This window comes from Alosa sapidissima, chromosome 17 (assembly GCF_018492685.1).
Source record: "Alosa sapidissima isolate fAloSap1 chromosome 17, fAloSap1.pri, whole genome shotgun sequence".
In the NCBI taxonomy this organism is placed as follows: Eukaryota; Metazoa; Chordata; class Actinopteri; order Clupeiformes; family Clupeidae; genus Alosa; species Alosa sapidissima.
The window spans coordinates 3,881,735-3,906,507 of NC_055973.1; the positions used below are offsets into that span (position 1 = coordinate 3,881,735).

General features: G+C 39.4%; 2 protein-coding genes and 2 long non-coding RNA genes across 5 annotated transcripts; 3 read left to right on the forward strand and 1 right to left on the reverse strand.

Moving 5' to 3' along the window:
* The first annotated feature begins 1,479 nt into the window (after nt 1-1,479).
* On the forward strand, nt 1,480-20,164 carry si:ch211-213d14.1 (uncharacterized protein C11orf53 homolog). Of its 2 annotated transcripts, XR_006024627.1 has the most exons (6): nt 1,480-1,615; nt 5,851-5,951; nt 11,530-11,566; nt 12,487-12,785; nt 13,474-14,283; nt 20,153-20,164. XR_006024627.1 is itself a non-coding variant. In XM_042068219.1 (5 exons), exons 1-5 carry the CDS (start codon nt 1,606-1,608, stop codon nt 13,876-13,878), a joined length of 852 nt encoding a protein of 283 aa, XP_041924153.1. In that variant the 5' UTR covers nt 1,480-1,605; the 3' UTR covers nt 13,879-14,405. The 2 variants fall into 2 exon arrangements, 1 of the variants encoding a protein (XP_041924153.1); XM_042068219.1 differs by lacking the exon at nt 20,153-20,164 and having other exon boundaries at nt 13,474-14,405.
* Nucleotides 3,519-4,390, forward strand: LOC121688559. The gene is made up of 2 exons (XR_006024629.1): nt 3,519-3,796; nt 4,305-4,390. It is a non-coding gene; the product is annotated as an uncharacterized LOC121688559 (long non-coding RNA).
* Nucleotides 15,280-19,133, reverse strand: LOC121688558. The gene is made up of 2 exons (XR_006024628.1): nt 17,320-19,133; nt 15,280-16,212 (listed from the first exon to the last, which is right to left on the reverse strand). It is a non-coding gene; the product is annotated as an uncharacterized LOC121688558 (long non-coding RNA).
* linc.pou2af1 (lnc RNA pou2af1) lies at nt 16,061-20,019 on the forward strand. The gene is made up of 5 exons (XM_042068220.1): nt 16,061-16,161; nt 18,130-18,227; nt 18,452-18,506; nt 19,144-19,340; nt 19,486-20,019. Exons 1-5 carry the CDS (start codon nt 16,155-16,157, stop codon nt 19,801-19,803), a joined length of 675 nt encoding a protein of 224 aa, XP_041924154.1. The 5' UTR covers nt 16,061-16,154; the 3' UTR covers nt 19,804-20,019.
* Nucleotides 20,165-24,773: the final 4,609 nt, after the last annotated feature.

A 24,773-nucleotide genomic window follows, 5' to 3' on the forward strand; every position in this document is an offset into this window, starting at 1 on the left:
CTACATCACTTTCAGTGCTCCATGACAGTTGAAAATATATGCATATTTAAAGGTAATGCAAAGATTTTGTATTTAATTAGGTGTGCCCGACCGATTTGAGGGCCGCTTGGGCCAAATATGCCAGGGCCGATTTTTGGTCCCAGTCCGCCCCTGTTTGCTACTAATACATTTCCATCCCTTTCTTCTTATTGTTAATAATAATAAACATAATTGAATATATGCCATCATTTTTCAGCTTAGCAGTTTGTGAATTGGCTTTACTCTCCTTTCTGTTCATCAATTTTGTATTATAAAGGTCATACCTTTGCTGGTAATACCTTTTCATAGCTTTCATACGTTTCCTTTCCTTGTTTCCAGGAAGTGTCAATCCCCTATGTGTCATTGTTGCTAATGCACAAAGACATAGTAACCTGCTCAATGTTATTGTTTATTCTGGAGCAGCAATGCCTGACAGTAAATGCTTTACATGTCTCATGAGTCATGTTAAAGACTTTGTAGTTGCAAGTTTGAGGCACAGAGACATACAGTATAGGCAGCAGTTAGTTGTGGCTGATTGCCATTCATACAAGTTAAGGCTATACATTTTTGAATAGTTTCTAAGCCTGTGTTTAAATACCTGAGATCGTTTTGATACTGTCACATCTAAGCTAATATTGACCTGGAAATAGCTTAGATGGACTAAATAAACAGATTACAGCACTGAGTTGCCTGTCAAGGCTGTATTTGTTTGTTCACCAGTGACTAAACTAAAATGACAGTCTCTAGTACACTATTGCCCGTCTAAGCAGCCTGTTCCCTCAACACACACACACACACACAGAGAATACAATTAAAGCACAAACAATTTGAATTGTGCTGTGCAACTAGGACACCTACTCCTTCTTTGGACCACATGTGCAGTAGCACACAAATGCAGCAGCAAAATGTGTTTGTATTTATTTAACCCTTAAAGGAGTACCGTCACACTGGTGTGACGGGAATGTTGATAAATGAACGTTCAAAAGAATATCTGGGTTCATTGAATTCAACATAGAATTTTAGAACCTTCAATTGTTGCGGAACTTAGAACGTTCAAAAACCTACACCTTTAAGGGTTAAAAACATCTGTCTTTTTCTACTAGTTCCAGTTTTATTCAGTTTGACTTATAGTTTTACATTTTCCCTTGTGCTGTGTGTTCCACCTATTCAAATTCCTAGACTGTATTGCGGTAAATAAAATGATTTACATTCTGTATGAAGTAAATTATAGTGACCTGAGTGACGATTATTACTTCACTATCACATAATTCCTGCTAAAGTATCTGTCTCTGTTTTACCCATGGTGCCTTGCCCTCCCGTATCCACTGGTGATGATGGGCACCCGGCTCTCCTTCCACTTATCTAGAACTTTGATGCAAATATTTCAGAAACGTCTTGCCATTCATTTGCATGTAACCAAATGATAAAGGTCACTTCAAAAACTGCTGTGCCTGTCCACAGGTGTAAAAGTACTGTGCAGAGGATTGCTTCCTGACAATGGTATGATGTACATTCCCCATATTGCTCATCCATACTTACGGTCAAAGGAAGCGTTTTCACACAAGGCATCCTGAAACTGTTGGCACCATGGAAACTGGTAAGGAATTAAAAGGCTATTCTGGTTCAAATGGCTCAGTGACATTATATAGTATGTCTTAATATGTGTGTGGTGATATAGTTTATGCTATTGTCATTATTACATTGCAACTTCTATGTGTGTATCTTGATTGTCTTTGGGCTTTGGGACTGACTGCACTGATAGTGGAGTACTGTTGGCAGTTGTCTGGAAGGAAACTGGTCATGACCAGTATACACACCAATGTGTAAACTTTATGTAAACTTCTTAAAATATGTTTGTCGGTCACAGAGTGTTATCTTAAGTGTGTTTTCTTGAAAACCCTTTTTTAAATTGATGGACCTCTGTTTTGTGAAAGTCCAGCAGCTTTGAATGGAACAAATTGTCACATTAGAGTTTTGAGAACTGTAAAGGTTTTCCTTTATGAATCTAATACCATACATACTATTGCCAAAGGCTCTTTAAATATGGAATGTTTCCACCATCAATGAACATAGGATAAACATATTGCATCATCCACCATTAGGACTTGGATAATAGACTAAGTACTATAGAAAAACACTATGGACATTATCATGGTTGATTACCCTACTCTGTAGAGAAAATAAGACAAAACTCTACATTTACAACTGTTTTCATTTATATTTACATTTATGATGTCCGCCGCAAAAAGACCGCATCCCACAAGGATGACACAAAACTATTGTTTTTTGTTTTGATCCGTGAATATCTCGAAAACCGTAGGCCACACACACGCACACACACACACACACACACACACACACACACACACACACACACCATTACCCCCACACACACACTCACAAGCGAAAACTTGTGTGTGAGGGTCTGTGCTTGTGTGTGTGTGTGTGTGTTTGTTTGTGTGTGTGTGTGTGTGTCTTTGCTTGTACTAGATGTACCGCAAATCGGTATAAAATATGACCGCCGCTCAGTCCTGCACATTCTCTCCGCAAAAATAAATCAATTTGTTTCCATCTCCTACTCCATCCCCTACTCTTGCAACTTTTGTGTATGTAAATAAGTGTGCATGTGTGCGTTTGCTTTTGTGTATTTGTGTGCTATTCTGTGTGTGTTTTCGCTTGTGAGTGTGTGTGTGGGGGTAATGGTGTGTGTGTATGTGTGTGTGTGTGTCTGCCTGCTTGCCTGCATTTGTGTGTGTTTCTTGAATTTCCCCTTGAGGATCAATAAAGTATCTATCTATCTATCTATCTATCTATCTATCTGTTTCTTATGTGTCTGTGCATGTGTGTGTATGTATGTGTGTGTGTGTGTGTGTTTGCTTGTGAGTGGGTGTATGGGGGTTCTGGTGTGTGTGTGTGTGTATGTGTGTGTGTGGGTTTGTGTGTGTGTGCCTGTGTTTGTGTTTGTGTCAGTGGTGCTGGCTGCTCTTTGGAATAGGGGAAGTTTTGATAAAATGGTAAAATATTAAATTAATATTATTAAGATGCTATATTGTTCTTTGAGGGCAAAAATGATCCCAAAACCCAGAATAGACCAAAGAGTATAGAGTATAGAGACAAGGCAGCTGGCTAGGCTAGATGCAACATTTTATCAGTTCACTTTGGGGGGGAGTTTAAATAGGCTATTTGGTAGCCTTCTGTGACTGTTCTGTACGTTCACCTGCCTTGCTGTTTTATTTTTAATCTCCCCTGGTGGGGAAGACTATCAAATGGCTTAGCATTAGCATAATGTAGCCAGACTAGTTATAGAGCGAGCTATCAGGCTACAGCCTAAATACACAACTGAAACAAAAGCAAGTCACAAACTCTGTAACTCCACAATACAGTTTTATTTACAGTAGGATATGTACAAAGACATATAGAAACTGACTGTATCCTCACAAATATATGAGAATTTGAGCTTTGCATTGAGTGCTTGTGTGTGTACACTCTAAACCCAGATTTAGTTGTAATAAATATGTTAGGGGGTCACTACTAATGTTTGTGTGTTTTGTGAAAACTCTATGTCATAACTAAAAGAAATGAGTTGATTGTACTATTTAAGTGAAATATACAGTGCACTGATCATGTTAAGCAGAGACAACGATAAATGTTATGTTTTTGCAAGGCAGAGGAGGGGTCTAAAAAAATTCTGCCCATCAACCATTCCTCCTGCTTCTCAGTCCAGATGAATGACTCCATTCCTCGTGCTGCTGTGACAAATAGGCTACTACATCAAATGGTGGGTGAACTTTCTGATGAACTTGTTGAAAATTTCAAATTCTGATGAAATAACCGAAAATTATGTTCAGTTTGACCAATAGTTAGCTAAATGTTTGTTTACGTGATTAACTTACATTAACCTGAGAAAAGTAAGGTAACATTAGCTCCGTTGTTAGCATGCTAGTAGTCTTTCGGACAGTTAGCTCATGGTAGCTACCTTCCAATGGGTGTGTATGCCAGATTATAACAATATCACATATGTTTTCGTGTAAATATACTTGTCTTGGTGCTACTAAGTTTAATTCAGACTTTATCATTGAAATAGGTGTTTCTGTCTGTAGACAGTTTTAGCTAACCATAGCAGCACATGTTGGTTAGCTTTTGGCTAATGTTAGCCGATGTCCATTCACTTATTTGTTGCATTCATAGGTGATATAAAACTTTTATTTCAACTGTGTAAATGAACATGGACTAAAAAATTGTTTTCTTATGTTCTTTTTTATAGGTTCTTCATCTTTATTTTATAGGTTCTTCATCTACAGTGGATGTGGAATATTTATGAGTTTAAATGTTGTTTGTTCATGTTTTATCAATAATAAAAGGCATTCCTATACATTGTGATAAATTTCTTTTCAATTTTTAATAAAACAATTAATACAGTACCCTAATCTTAAAATAAAAAAACAATAGGACTATCTACAGAACTTAGTTCATATTTTAATGAATTTGTTAACATGCATTTTAACCTAGTTATTTTATACAACTGCAACTTCTGAAACAATAAGTTAAGTGAACTAAAGATTTTTAGTAAAGACTACTAATGTAAGCTTAATTTGTCTACAGCATCAACATAAGGTTGTTAGTTGACACAACTAAACATGTTTAGTTTTATGTTTTGTAAAAACTAGAATGGTTTAAGGCAATCGGTTTCCACGCAATTTTCTAGTAATGACAACTAGTTCGGGTTTATGTACGTATGCGTGTGAAAAAAAAAACTCTGGCTAAACCTATATGACCGCCGCTTCGCTGCAAGGCTGTCATAATAATATAGACATATTCAGTATGAACCGTATAGACAAATATGTACAGTATGTACAGCTATGTGCAGTGTGGTCACAGTGTTGTAGTGCAGAAACAGTAACATTATAAGAGTAGTAAGAATAAGTGTATGTGCAGGGTGAATAGTATGAAGAGCAGTAATTCCTTAGCTGTCTTTAGCATTTCAGACATCTGTCGATACAATGTTGTGTATTCACAGCTTTACTCTGTATAACCTTAGCAATGGATAAATCCTTACTGATGAACCATTGAAGACAGCAAAACAGTCGATGAAGTAATTTGTTGCAATGGCCCTGCTTGGACATGACACTTTTTGAAGGAGAAACTAAATCCTACTAAGAGGACTTCTATGAGTGTCCATTCTAGTGATAGTCAATAGGCCAGTGTCGCTGCGGCACTTTGCCAGCTCCCTTGGGAATTAGGCAGTCTTTGAATTGTACAGATGTTTGGAAATAGACAAAATAGTTTACTGTTCAGCTCAGGCGTTTGAAGTTTGTGCTGGACACTGCACAGGCCACTCTTGTTGTTGGATTGATTGGTTGATTAATTGAGGAACCCTTTGAGAAATACATCAAGCATTCCTCTGTGTGAGTTGCAGGGAGAATCGCTGGACCAGATCAGTAAATGTACCTCAAAGATGAGCTGCTGCTGCTGGGTCAAGCTTAAGCCCTGTAAGCCTATTCACAGAGGTGGAGATCCGTAGATCGGCCCGTGTGGATATGGTCCTCGATTCTTTATGAGTGTTTCACAGAATGGCACACGTTACTATGTCATTTACATACAAGATGATTCTCTGAAGGACAGTGTTATTACAGTACACTGGCCTTGTTATGCTGACGCCAAATGACGCATAACTGTCATTTGTGTATCATATCCACTGGTTCCATTCATAACTGACTCATAACTCATTTGTGTATCATATCCACCTTGGTTCCTTTCCTTCCTGGATTTGCTGTGTCGTATTGGTTTTCCTCAAACATTTCCAAACATGATTTGTCTTTTTAACTTTCCCAGAGTACTCCAGGCGAGTCTACCAGGGAGTAAGGGTGAAGCACACAGTCAAAGACCTGTTGGCTGAAAAACGTTCACGACAGACGACTGGACCACGCTACAATGTAAGCTTTCATTTACCCTTTTGTTCGCTCTCGTTTTCTCTTTGTCTTTCCTCCTCTTTCTGTGTTTTTCTCTTCTATAACCCCAGACTAACTGTTTGTTTGTCCATTATATCATGATTCCCTCTTTATTTACACGAGGGTTGATCTTTTTAATACAACAACAAAACAAACCATGGGCCAAAAACCGAATCACAAGCCGATGCTCTCTCTTCTTTAAACAATCCCTGCGGGTCCTTTTCTCTGGTCCAAACTATGAGTTGGTCTAAATCCCATCTGTAAATACTGACACATTCACAGATAGTGAGGGTGAAAGAGACCCATCAGTCTCCCTAACGTTCACAATGCAGCTGGCAACAATGGCCGCCATGGCTAGTGGTCATGAACTCTGCCGAGCTCGCCCAGGTAAACCAACCTTTTCTCATCTGGCTGCGTGGCTATGCAAAGTTAGTGTCTCTCACACACCTGTGTCGCCGCCTTGTGCATGCGGCCCCAGAGACCACGAATCTGTTTATTGTTCAACCCTGGGCACGCCAAACTCACAGACATCTGCCTGTACAAAAGGCCAGAGGCTTTGCGTAGCCATGGACCAGACAATGCCCCTCTCAAGCCATGCATTCAGAGCTAGCCAGGGGCTTAAGAGGATGGTCACATACTACCCCAAGTAATGACTTAATAATGCCTGCACCCTACCCCATAGTAATTGCCACCATTTAAAAGTTTAGAGGCCATTGTTGGACTATTGTTGAAATGTCACATCTACAGGTGAACGTTTGCCAGTTAAAATAACTTGCGTGAGAGACACTAATGCAGTAAATTGTTTTAAATGTACTTTGAATTCTATTAGAAATTTACCCAAAATTGAGATTCTCAAGAAAATTCATGCAGTTCAGTTTTGCCTCAAACTTCTTCCAGCGACTGGATGAGCCACAGAGAGCTGAAGGAATGGAAGGACATAAATCACACAGATACACATTGCCAGGGAACGCTGTTTGTAGAAACTTTTATTTGAGGAGCATTTGTGAGCTATGTTACATAAGCCATTGTGTTTATGATAAAAGGGACAAAAAGATACATTTTATGTGCAGTTGTCTGTGCAAACAGACGGTTTGTATAGGGTTGGTAATAGATGTGTACACATTACAACAAAAACTGTGTGTGTGTGTGTGTGTGTGTGTGTGTGTGTTTGGGGGGAAGGGATGCTATTGAGAAGATACAGGTTGAGAACAGAGCATACAAAGCTCGAGCCTTTTCACCTCACTCCCGTGGGGGGTTGCTACCTGTTCTTAAGGAAGGGCCAGCCATCTGCAGAGGCACACATACACATTGGCCCCATTAACTCGGGTCAAGTCCAAACAAGGGCAGAATGGCACAGCCAGTGGCTTTTCATTATTGAAATTGTCTTTATTGGGCTTTTGCAAATTAATAAATAACTGTATTATTGTTAATAACAGTAATAATAATTCAATAAAGTAAGGGAAAGAGGAGAGCAGGACAATAATGTAAAATTGAACATGCCCTTTGGAGAAAATAATCAAGAAGTTCTAGTTTATCTTGAATCTAATCTTTAATACACAGAGATAACTGAGCATTATTATGCTATGGTATGGTATTGTTGGCTGATATAGTATATTTATATTATATAACCAGATGCTAATATTTTAAAGTTTACAGTCTTGGCCAAAGGTTTTGGTAGTGAAACAAATTTTGTTTCACAAATTTTGCTGCTTCAGTTTGAGTTGTGTCGTCTCACATTGTTTCTAGATTAGTGTGCAGAGTGATCAGGTGCATATTATCAGTAATTAATTGCAAATAGCTTCATTAGCACACAGAAAAGTTAACTTTATCACACACAAAAAAAACAATTTTCACTGTATTTCAGCCCTGGCACAAATGACCAGCCAACAACATTTCCGTATAATTACAGTCATCAGTACAGGGGAAAGTGTGAATGAGGACTGAGGACTGTGAATGAGTGAAGAGCAGACTGAAGTGGTCATGCAAAATCATTGTTCTTCAGTATACATGTGAAACGAGAAAAAAAATAATAATCCGAAAATACTGAAGCGGCAAAGTTTGTGAAACACAAAACTTGCAAAACCTTTGACCACTACTGTACAACATGCAGTTATTACATGCCCACATTAGTATCCAAAATGTGAAATTAGATTCTTTACCAAAATGAATGATGTGCCACACATACCACAGACAATGATATATGGCTCCAACTTGACGCGTTGCTTTTGTGGGATTCCCTTAATTAGAATTATCTGTGTGTGATGGCCTGTCTACCACAAACCACTGCACCACTGTTTAGAGGTCATCATAGCATGCAAATTGGCTGTGTAATGTAAATGTAGGAAATAAATAGGAATATTAAACACCTGCCTTTGAGATTCCTGTCATAGAAAAAGATAAAAACATTGCATGATTATGTTTACAGATGTGCATTCATCGCTTTGCCAATGGTTCTGAAGAACGTTATTAAAGATACTGTAGGACTTATGAATGGAAATACTAATTTTCTTCAATGTTCAGCTGCATGAACAACTCAATCTTTATATATATCGTTGACTTCTACTTAAGCCTTTAGATTGAACTATGTGTTGTTATAGCACCAGCAGGGCTGTTGGAGGCTAAACGCAAATAAACACAGTTTATCCACCTCTCAAAAAGTTTCTTCACCAATTGCAACTTTTACCATTAAAATATCACACTGTATTATCCACATTCACAATATGTACACTCATCAACACTCAAGCATTTAATTTAATACCAGTTGCATTGTTTTCTAAACACATGCACAATTGCAACATTTTCTAAATTTAATATGTATTACAAATAATGGAATAAAGAAATACATATGTGCCTCCACAATATATATTTTAGGAGAATTGCAGACTTGAAATGGTTAGTCTTTTGTAAATCACTCTGTTTCAATAGTTGCAAATCCATCATTCAACATTTGTTGTCGGCCTGTTTGTTAATTGAGTTCTTTAAATAATGCTGTTTGAAAGATGATCCGTAAAAACACATGCATTAATTATTTATTTTATTTTCTACCATCATGTGTTTTTTATCTGCCATTGTAGTTGCTTTCTTTCCTTTTGGATTTTTTTAAATCATAAATTACATGGCAAAACTATAACTGAACATTTCAGAAGCTACATACTGTTGTAGACTACTGTAGATGTTGTAGACTACTGTCTCTGTTTACAAGATAGGGTATAAGCACAGCATGTTATAGGCCATTTCAGACTGTTCCTGGGGGGTTTCTGGGTGAAAGCAAATACTGTGAAATGAAAATTAATCCGACTTTAGAGCAATGTTCAACAAAATGTCGCTCTTTTTTGTCTAGTCATCATTAGCTCAATGTTGTTTTCTGTGCCACCAGGAATAACTTAGAAGTACACCTGTTTGTTTATGCAGTTGAAACGGTCTATACAGGGGAAGTAAACAGTGTTGGGGAAGTTACTTTTAAAAAGTAGTGTTTGCTCGTTACTCGTTACTTTACTTAGTTACCCTCTATGGAAAGTAACTTATTACGTTACTCTTTACTTTTACGTTACTTTTGTTGCTCGACTTTGGGCAGAACCCAATATCTGTTCCTAAATGTGTAGGCCTACATAAAGTTCTACTATGGAGGACATAACAGGTATTTATTTTGTGTTCTTTATTATAAAAAATGCCACAAACAGAGCACTTGACAAGAAAACATTGGGCTTATACTGTAGGCTTCAAAACCACCACTAAAACCCTATGAAACAATATCAAATAACATAGCCTCGCTACATCTTGGGCATATAGGCGAACACAAAATATATGAGGGCTTTTTTTATAGCTTTATACTCTTTCATTAAACAGGCGCTCCTCCGAAATTTGGTGAAAAGCTTGTGCTCGTATCAATAGGCTGGCAGTTGAGTTAACGGCAGTAGACAAAATCAGGGGACAGTGTAGGCTAGGCTTAGCCTGACGAGCCAGACCCATATTTGCTGCCGCTAGGGTGCGTCTAGATTTCTAGGCTAGGCTAGGCTACAACTAACACTCACATTCCTTCCCTTAGTTTCAATGAGTTCGAAGTACTAGGCTACCTCCATCCCTCAGAAGTTAGCGTTGGCTGCGTCTCGCTTGCTATGATTGCTCTTCATTGCCACCAGCCTCTGTCATGTACCGTGTGGAGCTATGATTGCACTTCATGCTACCAGCCTCTGTCACGTAGGCTGCTGTGTGGAGCTTGTGCCTATTGCGCAAGCGCGCAACTGAGAAAGCAGCGTCGCTGTCAAATCTGTCCCTGGGAAAAGTAACGTTGCGCCGATATGAAAAAGGAACTACGTTACGTTACCACATTTTCAGTAGTAACGCGTTACACTACTTTTTACTCAAAAAAGTAGTTACGTTACTGTAACTTGTTACTTTGTAACTCGTTACACACAACACTGGAAGTAAACCTATGTGCATATGACAGCCATCCTGTTGACAATCTGTAGCCCACGTCTAACTCAACCCAATGATCCCAGACAACAAGCCTCTCATGGAAAGTTAGCATGTGCCGTCATCCCATCCCCATGCCACCCCATGGCATGTCGTGCCGCAACACCCCCCCCCACTCCCGAAGACGATGAGGTTGTGTGTTCTGAGCGTCTGAGCTCATTGGCCCTACTGAGCTGATTTCCCTACGCAGCCTTCAGAGGAGCACTGAGGCATGGTCAGGCTGGGCACACACACACACACACACACACACGCACACACGGGGAAGTCCTGCACTGCCCAAATGACATTCAAATCCCAGCCTCAGGATTTGCGTGCCTGCGAGCCACTCCAGTCCGCCTATCAGCTCTTTTATGTTTGGAATATGCAAACAGTGGTAGGCTTGTTGTCCTTCAGGACGTGCCCTGTCACCGTGCGTTGTCCCTCAGCTCGCTCCCTCTGCCCGGCCATATAATCATCTCTTTATGTACACATGCGAGAGGGACCGGTGTGTCCATCTACCATCGCAACGTTCCTATGAACCCCAAGCGATAATTGAATGTTTGACTTCTTATTACGCTCGCTCCAAACAAAGAGCTTCAGTCGACTCTCTCAGCTGTACTGGTGACACCACAACTGCCATTTCTGACTGAATCAGCTTGTTGCTCTGCAGTCTCCCAGTCTCAAAACACCTTCCATGATGTTTGGTGATCTCAGTATAAAGTTATGAAAATCGAGCTTTGTGCAACTTTGTTACATCATTTTAGCTTCTGTGCTTTTAATGTTGTGATTGTACTTGGTTGCCACTCATTTGAGTACTTTATGTGAGCATGTACTACTTTTCTCTATTAAGTCTGATTCTCTCAGTTTGCTGTAGGGGTTGGAGTTTTGTTTATACATTTTTAAACTACATATTATTATACTACATATGTGTCTGTCTGTCTGCTTGCTCCTTAACTGACTTGTCTGAGATATTCCTCCTCACTGAGCTCAACACTTTTTTAGTTAATTTGTAGATGGTAATAATTTCTTTGTGAAGAGATACACACTGGAATCCACACTTCAAGTCATGTCACTTCCTTATTGCTAATCTGTCCACTATACTGTGTTGTAGGGAGTGGCCTCTCAACAGACATTTGTTCCAATGCAAGGTAAATAACTTTCTTTTTATATCTGAATTTCATGACACATGACAAATCAAAGCATGCAATGTTTAACTAAATCTCATAAATCTGGATGAGAATTCAGAGGGTTAAACAAACCAAACTCATGCTTAAAGAATTAAATTTTTTATGACCAAATTTGCATGCTTCAATTTGGATATACTAATTTTCATAAAGCTATGGACTAAAGTACAACATTCTAGGAATTCCACAAAGCAGGAACTCTTGTGTCAAATAAAACATGCAAACCGACCAATTCTGGCACACGGATAAAGGTCAAAGTGCAATTTCTCATTGTAGTCTTAGAGTCTTAGAGTTCCAGAATCTGGACCAGTAATCCTGCTTTGTGGATTATATGTGCATCTATAATTGTTGTGGTAGTTACACAAATGTTGTGTTTCACAAACTTTACTGCTTCCGTTTGTGTGATGGTTCACATTGTTTCTAGATTATTGTGCAGAGTGATCAGGTGCACATTACCAGGAATTCATTGCAACTAGCTTCATTAGCACAAAAACCTGATTTTCACTGTATATTGGCCTTTGGCATAATATCATCATCAGTGCAGGGGAAAGTGTGAACATTCTGACTAAATTATAAGAGCAGACTAATTGCTATAAATGGAGGAGAGAAGTGCTTAAAATCATGTGTTTCCTTGTGCTAGCAATGGTTACCCAGAAAGACACATGTGCAGCTGAAATGCTTATAATTATTCTTCAATATACCTGTGAAATGAGAGAACATTCTCAAAAAATACTGAATCGGCAAAGTTTGTGAAACATAAAATTTGTGTCATTGCCAAAACATTTGCCCACGTACAGAGTTACCTAAACTTGGCAATGAAAAGCATTCTGCATAGAGCTATAGGCAGAGTGTAAGAAATAACAAATCACCCTTTTTGCTCCCAGGCCCCCATATGCTTCCTAGTTACTACAGCATGCGGAGATCTTTCATCTCGGACACCGAGTTCTGCCCGTCGGGCAAACAGTTCTCCACAGACATCTACTCCTCGTCGCTAGGGGGCAAACCTCTCTCCTGTGATGCCACACCTATGTCTGGCTACCCCTTCATTGACGGGTACTACCCGGAGTCATTTGGAGACTATCGCAATACTGCCCTGAACACTGGGGGGAGCTCTGTGTTCACCCAATCTGCACTGTCCTCACTGCTGCCCCCCTTTGGTACAGAACCCTCACAACTACTGATGGTGAGCCTCCCTTCTTTTTGATTATTCTTATGTTTATAATAATAATAATAATAATTTATATTTGCTGTGGAATTTTAAATTTGACCAGCATTGACATATGCATCCATCATAATTGGTAGATGACACGATGGCCATAGCATCAATTTCTTAAGGTCAAATTCAATCCAGGGCTTACAAGGTTAATGCAAGTGGAGGCATACCAATATACACTTTGAGTTGAGTTTGTTGGATTACTTAAAACACTACTGAATTATTCAAATGAGCAAAAACAGGAATACATGACTACACTCCTCTAAACTGGACTCCTGTAAACTGCAATCCTTTCTTTAAAATACTTTATTCTTTATAATTCTGTTCTAATCCAACTATGACATATAAAGACAGCTATGATGGCAAGTTGTGGTCTAATTACAGCATTTTTCCATAAAATATATTCTTCCTTCTAAAGTTGCCATCTTCATTTCCACTTGTTCTCTCTACTCATGGAAAGACTTCTTAAGCTACTAGTCCAAAAGTTATAAATCCCTTTTTATGGGTCTTTACTGCCTTTAGAATGAAAAAACGTTTGAATACTCAAACGGGTATTAATTATTTGTTTGCATACCATCTCTGTCTATGGGCCACTGGATTTATTTGCATTGTGTTACTGCCAGAGCGGTGAAACATTACCCTCTATCATTTCCACCAGAGGGACTCCTGGGAGCAGGCCGGGCCTGAGGCTGTGACACAGGTGGACGGTTTGTCCGGTGAGGGTTTGCCACCAGAGACCATTCCCAGCTCATTAACCAGCACCGAGTCCGGGAGCTCCTCGCAGTGTCCATCTCCACCGCACGGCGCCAGCATGCCACCCCCCCAGCCGTACCCGCTGTACCCACCTCTGGACGAGGCCCACTACCCAGGCCTTTACCAGCCGTCGCCCACCTTCCCCTGTGCACCCTACATGACTGCATCCAGTGACCTTGGCACCAAAATGCCCTCCCTGCCAACGGAGGAGTCTGAGAATGCGCCGGCGGCACTCAGCGACAGCTCCCCGTGGGTGAAGAGTGATGTAAATAGCTCCTGGTCCCCCTATGAGCTCCGCAGGACCTTCTGAGGGACATGGAGGCTACCTGGACAAGCAAGACTACCAACCATCTGGCAGCAGTTGATCACATTTTTTTAATGCATCAGTCATAACAGGCCATTACATGGCATCACATTTCATATATTATTGGATCATTTCTATTGTAAGTGGAGAGGTACTTTTCAAATTACCTTTACCTAGTCTTCACTAGTTACAAAATGAATAGGATATTTTTTTTTTTTTAAATGAGCTGTATATAACATAGAATGAACAACTGATTCATTTCAGCACAATGTAAATGCTTGCTCTGCCTAGGACATTCACTGACTATCTTTAAAATAAGAGACATTTTTTCTGGCAAGTCCAGCTTGATAATCAGTGATTGATAATAATAATAGTTATAGTAATAATAATAATAATAATAATAATAATAATGTGGTGATGACGATGATGATGACATATGGTACTTTTTTATAATCTATTTTTTATGGTATTTAACTGTGTGATGTCTAATTTGTTTGCACTAACTAACAGCATTTAATAAACATTTCAAGTGAAGTATCTTTTGGCAGATGCGCTTGTTGTTGAATCAGATTATGTGTAGGTTTATGAATAGACACTAGGTGACGCTGTTGTATCACACCTCTGTTGGTAATCGATTTATTCTGTTTTAAATCCTGCTGTCCCTTTAGCCGTACAGCCCTAGAATATTGTACTAATAGGCTATTGTCACTTTTATATGACATTAAGACACATTTTCACAAGGCATAGTTTAATAAATTCCTGCTGTCCCTCTGGGTAATTGTTGCGTGTCATCTGTGCGCTGCCTGGACGACGTTGGGGGCTTAAAACACCAAACGCATCTGTACCGCACCCTTGCTATTCTGTTTACAGCCCATCTTCCGAGGTATGCTGGCACGCGCCTACTGTACGAGTGTGATTTTTAATCCCTAGCACATCTGTTTCTGTTTAATCTGTATGTGTTTACTCTATCTGCGTGAAAATGAAGGCTTCAGTGACCCCTCACATGGTCTACTCAGATTGAGGACTACGACGTTCAATAAAAATAAAAATAGCCTAATTCTATTAGGCTATTTCTATTCTATTAAATTGCAATAGACTATAAGTTTGCAGATTGCAGACCACAGAAAATGGCATAGCCTCCTGTCATACCTTCCTGTCAATGTTGAAAAATCTAAATGTTTGTTTTGTTTGCAGGTAACAATGTTTCAATTGTTTCCAGCCTAGGTCGGAGTCATATCAATAAAGTTGTCTAAACGTATCCAGTTTATGCCTTATTTCGAGATTCCAGGCGAAAGGGAACATGTGAATTATTGACACACAATCGTAGGCCTATTGTATTACATGTTCTAAAAATACAGAGGTCCATTGCCTATACTGCAGATATTGTAATGTATTACAGGACAGGACTTCTCATTAAAGATTTGGCTTTTATTAATTACTTCACAGATAGTGTAGAGGGCAGTTCCGGGGCCTGGGGAAGTTGTGTTTGTGGTTGGTATGACGGTTTACCACGTCCTTCTGGAATATGAAAAAGGCTGGAAAAATATGTGCAAACGGTTATGGATATGATAAATGGGTATAATGGCATGGTGCAGGGAGATGCAGAGTAAGGCACAAAGTGCTAGAGAAGCTGAGATGAGAAACATGGCTGCTGCCTTATGCCACGCCCACAAGCCCCATTATTTTATCAAATTGTCCTTAAAATTGCATTATAAATGCAAGTTATATCCCTAATGTATGTCGTTTCCAACAGGTAAAGATGTTAGCAGCGCTATATAAATGATTGATAGATGTTTCGTGGAAGCATATTCATGAAATAATGAAATATAGCCCAACTAGGGGAGTTACACTACCTTAATCAAAAGGAGGATAAAAAGATTAAAATTGGTTTGTTATTTTGAGTCAAGAATTGAATAAACATATTATTCTATTGCAGAAAGTGTTGTTTTATGCATTTGTGGTGCAAATATATTGAAAATATGAGTTTTTAAGCGAAGCCTTTGAATATTCAAATTGAAAGTATCGCGCAATCAAATCATTGTCAAATCATGGAGTTCTAGGGGTTTTAAATAGTAGGCATGGGGCGAGAAAAACTCAAACTAATATATCCCCAGGTATATTACTATATTGTTGTATGGTCTAAGAGGACTTGTAGTTGTCTCTTAAGATATTTTCTAAGACTTTTATGGATAATTCGTTCTTGGCCATACAAGTCTGCCAGGAACAATACGTGGAGGATTCCCAGAGCAGCTTCATCAAGTTTTTAACATCTGTTAACCATCATGTCTGGTGAGTTGGACATCATTTTGATGTCTTTATATTTTTCTTCACTCGAACAACCTGTGGACAAAGAGAAAGAACAGAAATCAAACATTAATGAGAGTTTAATTAAAGAAGGATGATCAAAATTACATGGATGGTACAAATCTTACTTGACATAAACGACCATGTTGCTACAAGTTTCATGCCCAGTTGCCTCATGTAAAAGTATGTTTCTACACGTTTAAGCAGGCTATTGTCCAAATATTTATTAACCTATGAAGATAGGCAACTGAGAATAGACCGTGTTAAATTCTAATGCTATAGACTTTATTTTCAAGAGATTATCAAAGTTATTCATTATATATTCCTCGAAATCCTGTAATAGTTTAAACAAGATAAATGGACTGATGCAGAACCTTTTCATTTAAGATAATGGACTATGTTTAGCTATATTTTATTGTGTGCAATCTGCGCTAAAGGCGATGATTAGATACATGGACGATTTTGGCTACATGTTTGTGCATTAATTCTACAATGAAGACTCTTGGTGATCCGAGATCTTAATAGCCTACATGAATATTTATCAGAATGGGTCTAACAGCCTTCCGAGCCCAATTGCCTTCTCCCAAGGCACCTTGTGCGAATCGCATCACATCTACACCGGCGTCAGTTTGCCACCCCCGAAATGATTTCCGATTGCCTTCACATCCTTAACCATTGCGTGGCGTTGTTTCGAGTCCTCAACTTGGAATTACTTGGAATAAAACGGCGGCCACTGTAATGTCTAAATAAACTACATAATTGCAATTACTTTTACTCACTAAATTAAATTAGTAAAACAGTTAAAGTCGGCGTCGATCTACATTGGTCAACATTTTACGCAATTCACTACTATCCAATTATTTTGAATATGATACGTATACCGGTTAACAAGAATGCAGTTCAAATATTGATACAAAACAACCAATACTGTGAACCATGACACACTATTCAGATTGAAAAATTGCGATTGGACAAGAATAGGCTAGATTCCTTAGATTGGGATCCGCGATATAGTAGCCTATACACAACATGCCTTTGTCCCATTTTCACGCAATCGTAGCTATAACGTCTCACAGTAGTGCAAATGTTCAAGTATATTGGGGGCATGCGGAAAACAAAATGACAGTGGAATAAAATACTCACTTCAAAGACTAAACGTCTAGAATGCAATTAAACCTTGCGATCAAAGTGGCAAAGATCCATTTTTATCCCGTCCGATTTCCAACCCGCTTGGAATAATACCAGGAAGTAAGTACGACTACACTCGCGGGTTGATGCATTCATTCGAGAAAGAACATTATTGCTCTTTTCGTAACTTTATGCCTTAATCGTATCTATCATATGCTCCATATCGACTGACCCAATTTACATTTCTGCCCCACAAGACTAGTGCCCTACAATATATCAAAGTTTTACCTTGCTTTGTAGATATTCTTTCTTTTAAAATCGCGTCGTCTACTAATCTCCCGTAGTCTACTAACCTGCTCGTTGCCAAGTGGTGTTGGAGTAGCCTCTATAGCCGACACCCAGTCTTCATCCAAACTAATACATGTGAATAAATTAATTTTAATTTTAAATTACATTGGGTTCAGATTTTTGACAAAGTAGCCTGGTAGTCTACCCAAGAACATTAACCCAGGTTCTAGGTTTTCCACAAACCGATTTTTTTGTCAGAATGTAGGCTAAGGAATAATTAGTAATGAAGTTTAACATGTTGTTAAGGGGAGCTTGCATCGGATACAATGTTTTGGGGAATACTTTTATGTGTTTGTAACATTTTTAAGTCTATTTGTATGTTTTGCATAAAATGCCCTGTTACATGGCTAAATGTAAATGTAAATGTTTGGATATATGGCCTAATGTACAATCGATCACATCCGAACTGTTTGTAAGTTGTTAACATGCACAATATGCATGATATGGAGTGAATAACCTGTTGGCTTGTACATCCAGGTAAAGAGAAGGTCTATCAAGGGGTGAGAGTTAAGATCACCGTCAAGGAGCTGCTACAAAAGCAGAGAGCTCGCCAAGAAGCGATTAAAACAGTTGCGGTAAGAGATTAATCAATTCCGTGTTTATCTCTACTTTACATGTATGAGATGTATGCAACACCACTTATTTGCATGAAGTATGAACATGTAGGTTATTTAAAGCCTCTCCAATCATTTCCTTTAAAATATTGTTAGTGTGTAGCCTAAGCACGGCCACTTTAATTGAATGTAAGTCTCTCTCTCTCTCTCTCTATCTCTCTCTCTCTCTCTCTCTCTCTCTCCAGAAATCCCAAGTCAACCTGTCAAGTCATGAATTCTCTTCAGTTACATACATGCCTGGTGAGTATGCGCGGCTTGACAGAGGTGCTCGATGGTTCCCAAGGTCCACATCATATGCATAAATGTAGGATATCAGTTTTGTATGGTTATTAAAGAATAAATTCTAGTTTAATAATAAGAATAAAGTTACAACAGCCTATAGCCTAATCTAGTGAAATGTCACCGAGTAGTTTACATTTGCTGTAGAAAGTACTAATAAAACAGTATGGAAGTCATTTGTTTGGACACTAACAGCCTACTAATTAATTATGTTAGCATGGGATTTGCACTGTTAAATGTGTCATCATCTCTCACACAAACATCTCGTTTAAAATTGCCCTCCCTCTCTCATTCTATCTCAATAAACTCATTGATTTCATACGAAACTTACATGCGAAGTCAGCATCCTTCTCGCACACAAGACTTATTGCAAGCGAGAGAAAAAACGGGGGGAAATGCTAATTGCTCAACCAACAACGATTTCAGATCCCCTAATGTGTAATAACAGTGGTTCAGCTCCCTCTTATAAACTTGCATTTAAATGTGATTTGGCTGTTGGCTGATGGACCCGTGACATCACATCTGGAGTATCTGCTAATTTAAATGTCTCCTTGGTCTTATCCATGCCTATATTTCTCTCTTACATTCTCTTTCATAGACTATTCTCCTGGAGCATCACTTCCAGAATGCAACCTCTCATCGGGATCTATCACAGATAGCATGTACAACATGCCCCTGGAGAATGGATATGATAGTCATCAAACGATAAACATAATGGCAGCCGATCAGCTTTTTTTCCCTCAGAGCTGGCCTCAAGGATATCCCTCTTCAAACATGGACTACAGCAACTGCATGGTATTGAAACGTTCTATTTACAGCTGGACTAGCCTACTATTGTCCACGCGGCGTGCGTTTGCCTCCCTGTTTACATCTGCCTCATTTTGGATATCTGGCATGTGTAACTGACACTTTTTGTCGATGTGCTTTCTGTGTCTCTCAGGTTCCAGACTCTCCATCAGAATCCTTTAGTCTGCACAGTCCGGCCGAATACAGTAGTTATTCATCGCCCCTCTCCTACTCATCCTCTTCCTCATGTTACAACTCTCCATCCCGGATGGAGCTGGGCTGCGGTCTCATGCCTGAGAACCACCACCCATACTGTTCACTCCAACACTGTTATTGTGGATCTCCCTCAGGACTCCAGGATGTCACGTCGCAGTTACAATACAGCTCGTATGGCAATACAGATTGCTGGTACACGTCGGCGCTAGATGACTGCTACTTCAAGAGGGATTCTATAGACGCTTGTTACCGGTAGTCTTCAAAAACAATTGCAGAACAATATCTAAAATGTACCCATCTGAAATTGACGTTGAATCTAATGGCTTAATGAAAATGTCCACGGTTAGGGAAGTGAATGACTGATTGACGAGTGAGTGACTGCTTTTGTATGAACATTTACGTGATGCAAGTTTCTTTACAGATAGTAGGCCTAGGCTTGTGTGTGTTTTTAAAATAAAATTATTTTTCTAAAGTTGTGTTGACTTGTGCGGTTCCTTTTGCTGATCCTTTATTTTCATGTTACCAAATGAAAAGGGAAAGTGGTTTCACAAAATAGAGTGACTTATCACTGGAAACACTGGCCTTCTTTACTCAATTACTAATAGTATAATAATAATAATAATTAGGTTAGAGCTAATTCTATTGTATGGCTCGGTTGGTGGACACTAGGCTACTTATAGGAACACCCCAATGGAGCACCAAACCTACCCTAACTTTTCTCCTGATAAACCTGAAACAAGCAATCTTGGGTCACCCCATATGCGTGTCCCTCAAATGCATGCAAGTAATAACAGTTTTGCTAAAATGGTGATCTAATTTGGCCTAACTTTAGCAAATATGTATGAAGCCACAACAAAACAGATTTGTTTTTGTTTCTCTCCATTCAAAGAGGTAGCTCTAGACAAACGCTTGGACAAACGTTGGCCAAGCCTTTTTGCAAGTCCATGCTGTTGAGACTTATGTATTTGTAGCAAAGTCATACTTTTTAAATGTCCATGTTGTTGAGGCATATAGTTGTAGCAAAGTCATACTTTTAAATGTCCATGCTGTTGAAACGTCTGTAGTTGTAACAAAGTAAAATCTGTCAATTTATTGCCTTTTACTTTGTTTGGTGACACCTGGACTTTCTCAGGAAATCTGGATAGGGGCTGTCAGAAGTGTTTCGCCTGCCTGTGTGTGTTGACAACCCTGTCATTTCACATTTATCTGTCTTCAGTGAATATGCTGGCAGATCAACCCTACTCTCCTCCTCTGCCTCCTCTGTGTCATCCATTTGCTATACAAAGACTGTTTATTGTGCATTAGTGGCTATGGTCATTTACATATAGCAGGTGTTTCAAATGTTTTGGTGGAGAGAGAAAATATGTGTGTAATAGTCCCAATAGTCCCTATTACACCCCCCCCCCCCCATAATCATATGTATTTTTAAATGATAAACTTCAGAATTTAAAGCAAAGTATTTTGCGGACCCCTTGGCTATGGGTTGCGGACCTCCAGACCCCACTTTGGGAACTACTGACATATAGCAAAGATGTTGCACTACAATGTATTTCAGTAACAACATACTTGAAACTGTCAGTACATCCTGTTTCCAAATCAGCACTAAAGTGAGCTTGATAAATATACCTCACAGATTGTTTGGCTTTCAGAGCCTGAACAACTGTCCAAGCAAAGGGACATTTTTATCTGCCACTTTTATACCTGATCCCTGATAACTTCATTAACTCTGGACACATCTGGATTTTATAGAGAACTGTAACAAAGGATTACAGTACACTCACACACCCTGGTCAAGGAATTGTGTACAAATTAACTTCGCCCAAAGAACAGCAAGAAGTCAGAGAAATGGGTATGCATTTGTGCAATGTGCCTGTGAGCTACATGCCAAGTATTGTGGAAATCCCCCTGAAATAAAACGGGGGAAATCCAGATCAGACACCCCAGAAGCTCCTTATCAGCTGAAAGGCAACTCCCAGCAGGATATGGATTGATTATATCTTAACATCTCACCAACAGCAGCAGAGGGTTTTTCAGCGTGACATTTGTAAATATGTAACATGAAGTTCCAAGGAAAGGAGAGGGAGGGAAGTGTGTGTGTGTGTGTGTGTGTGTGTGTGTGTGTGTGTGTGTGTGTGTGTGTGTGTGTGTGTGACACAGATGAAGGGAGGGAGAGATATAGAGATAGAACGAGAGAAAGAGAGAGTGTGTGTGTGTTTGTGTGTGTATGTGTGTGTGTGCATGTGTGTGTGTGTGTGTGTGTGTGTGTGTGTGTGTGTGTGTGCGCATGTGTGTGTGTGTGTGTGTGTGTGTGTAGGTGGAGGTGAAGTCATGTCATGTGGTGCAGATGTGAAGTACACGTTACCCATTGGGACTATTACACACAATATCTGGGCTGTTTCTGAGTTTTGCCCCCAAGCTATTGATGTTTGCCTGCACAAGTTTCTTCCCTTAGTAACAGCAGTGGAGACATTTAACTGTAACAAAAATCTTAAAGAACAGCGTCAGTATAATATTGTGGCAAATAATTTGATAAGACAAATGGCATGTCCTTACCCAATGTCTAAAAGTTTACATAATTATTTAATAAACGTGAGTTAATATAATTGTATTAAAAGTTAATTATGATTTTGTCACAATGAATGACATTGGGTTGGGAGATAGAGATATCCTAAATCAGTTTCAGTTTGCACCTGTACCAAAGATTACACACAGAAGTCACACATCCCCTAACCACCGTCATAACACCAAATTCACTCTTTCTCAGAAGTCTCACATCCCCTAACCAACCTCATAACGCCAAATTCACTCTTTCACAGAAGTCTCACATCCCCTAACCACCGTCATAATGCCAAATTCACTCTTTCACAGAAGTCACACACCCCCTAACCTTCATCCATATGCTTCAAATACAAAACAGAAATTGGTACTCTGTCTCATTGTCTTTTCATAATGCCATAAGCTGTAAAGATCTTATATCTTATCAGACATGGAGGAGATACTATGTTTGAAAGTGGAGATGTTCTTCTCGTTCTAAGCTTTCCCAGCCAGATCAGCAATATTACTCTTACTATAGGAACTTGTACTGTATTCTTACTTATGCAAGGAAGAACCTTTTACAGCTGTGGATTGTGGAAAAGAACCAACTGTTACACTAAAAGCTGGCATAGAGTGTTGTTTATATTTCTAGAGTACCTTACTTGCACATTGCATTCGATGTCAGGACAAGAGTGTGTGTGTGTGTGCGTGCGTGTGTGTGTGTGAGTGTGTGTGTGTGTGTGTGTTGTGTTTTCGGTTTGTTTGTATGAAATGTGTTTGCTTGTTCCTTTGTTTTCTTAGAATCTAGAATAATCTCAGGATATATACCGGTACATCTTTTACTACATATAGGCTAATAAAACCATTAATTATGAGAAAATAAGTAGAGTAGAGCCAAGCCTTTATCCCTGTGTATTCAATGTACCAATTGATGTGTGTGCCAAATTTCATGAGTTTTCGCCCATGGGAAGCACCTCTTTTGGCATCACAATTCATCATATGTTAGTGCACACAAAATCCCAAATACCTGTTGGGCGTGGCTAATGCATTGTACATACAAATGTTGTTCATCTTGGGGAGATACAGCTGAAAGTATATGCCAACCACGTGATCAGTCACCCATAGGGGGTGCTATGGAGTCTGTGGGCCAGACCTGGGGCCAAAGCTTCTGTAACTGAGTAGCGGGCGCTACGACTGATGTGTGTACCTTCATGCACTTTCGACTATGGGAAACACCTCAAAAAAGGAAAAGCCATGTCAAGTCAAGTGAAGAAGAAGAAGAAGAAGAAGAAGAAGAAGAAGAAGAAGAAGAAGAAGAATCCTTACAAAAGCAATAGGGCTTCGCACCTCGGTGTTCGGGCCCTAATAAAACAACTCATTCATACATTCATAACACAGTTGAGCCTTTTTAACCTACACTATTCTCTTCAATGGGAAAGAGAAGGAAACATTCATCTCCTGCCAAAGTCCATAGTCCACCCATGAGATGTAGTGGGATGTTGATTCAAGGTGAGAGGGTGGAGGGGGTGGAGAGAGATGTTGAAATTGCGATATGTGGTGGGGATGGTGTAAATGCTCCTGGCATGCTGTGCACTGCCCAACCAGGAATGTGGCAGACAGACAATGTGCAGAGACAGAGTTTTAGGCAAGCACATTGTTTTGTAAAGTATTTTTTTCTCACACTGTTGTTGTCTCTAGCAACACCAGTCACCCTTGTGTTGAAAGGGTAATCAGATCAGGCAGGTCACGACAGTGAATGTTCTCACAGTCAGCACTCTGTGATCCCGGGACGAGAATCTTTCAGTTCAGTTTTGCCCCAAGGATATCATCAGGAGCAGCTGCCATTGTTTGATTGTCCAGGCCCCTTAGGCTCACAATTACAAAGACTTTTACGAGTTTTACCTCAAAACGTAATGTTTCTGAAATTGAAATCATATGTGGTCTTAAACAGAGCAGAACATTTACAGTTTCAGACATTTACTGAGGTCAAAAAAAAGCTGTACATCACATTGTTATTGGCCTGCCAGCTGTGCATAATACATTGTTTTTGGCCAGTTCCAAACTTGGAACATGGAGATTATTTCTCTCCCTGAAACCTTCTCAATTGTAGTTGAGAGTGGGTCTAGAAAAGGTTCACTGAATTACGACTTCCAGCAGAGGCTTAAATAACAGTGATATTAAACTTAAATTGTTGCATTAAACCCTTACCAAATTGTTTCAAGAAATACATGTCCAAGCTGGATTAGAGACATTGGAAATGGGCTTCAATGGCCTCTTGGCCAGACGGACCTGCAGAGCAAATCCCAAATTTGCCAAAGGTTCCTATAGGTGCTCCCAGGCAATATGAGTGATGCACTGAGGGCAAGCCCAGCAGCAGCTTTGTCTTTGGTGAGGAGATGCGTGTGTGTGATTTTGGACGTTGTTTGATCTCTCTGCTTTTACAAATAGACTACAAGAAGCCACAATGAGATTTCCATAGGGGCCTTGGAGCTGACATCATTTCTCTGTCCCATGCTAAAGCTGCCTATTCAAATATCACGTGGGTGGATGTGATTTATGCAAAGAATGCAAACATGAGGTGTGATATTGTGCAAATAGAAAACCTCTATCCATCAATACATTAAGGACAAACACACATTCATTGCCGCATTTTCAGATTGATCACAGGTGGGAGAGTTTTAACTTAGCTAT

Coding starts and splice junctions, on each gene's coding strand:
- linc.pou2af1 (XM_042068220.1), top strand. Junction 18,228..18,451: donor AAGCGATTAAAACAGTTGCG/GTAAGAGATTAA, acceptor CTCTCTCTCCAG/AAATCCCAAGTCAACCTGTC. Junction 18,507..19,143: donor TTCAGTTACATACATGCCTG/GTGAGTATGCGC, acceptor TCTCTTTCATAG/ACTATTCTCCTGGAGCATCA.
- si:ch211-213d14.1 (XM_042068219.1), top strand. Junction 5,952..11,529: donor CGACTGGACCACGCTACAAT/GTAAGCTTTCAT, acceptor ACTGTGTTGTAG/GGAGTGGCCTCTCAACAGAC. Junction 11,567..12,486: donor GACATTTGTTCCAATGCAAG/GTAAATAACTTT, acceptor TTTTGCTCCCAG/GCCCCCATATGCTTCCTAGT.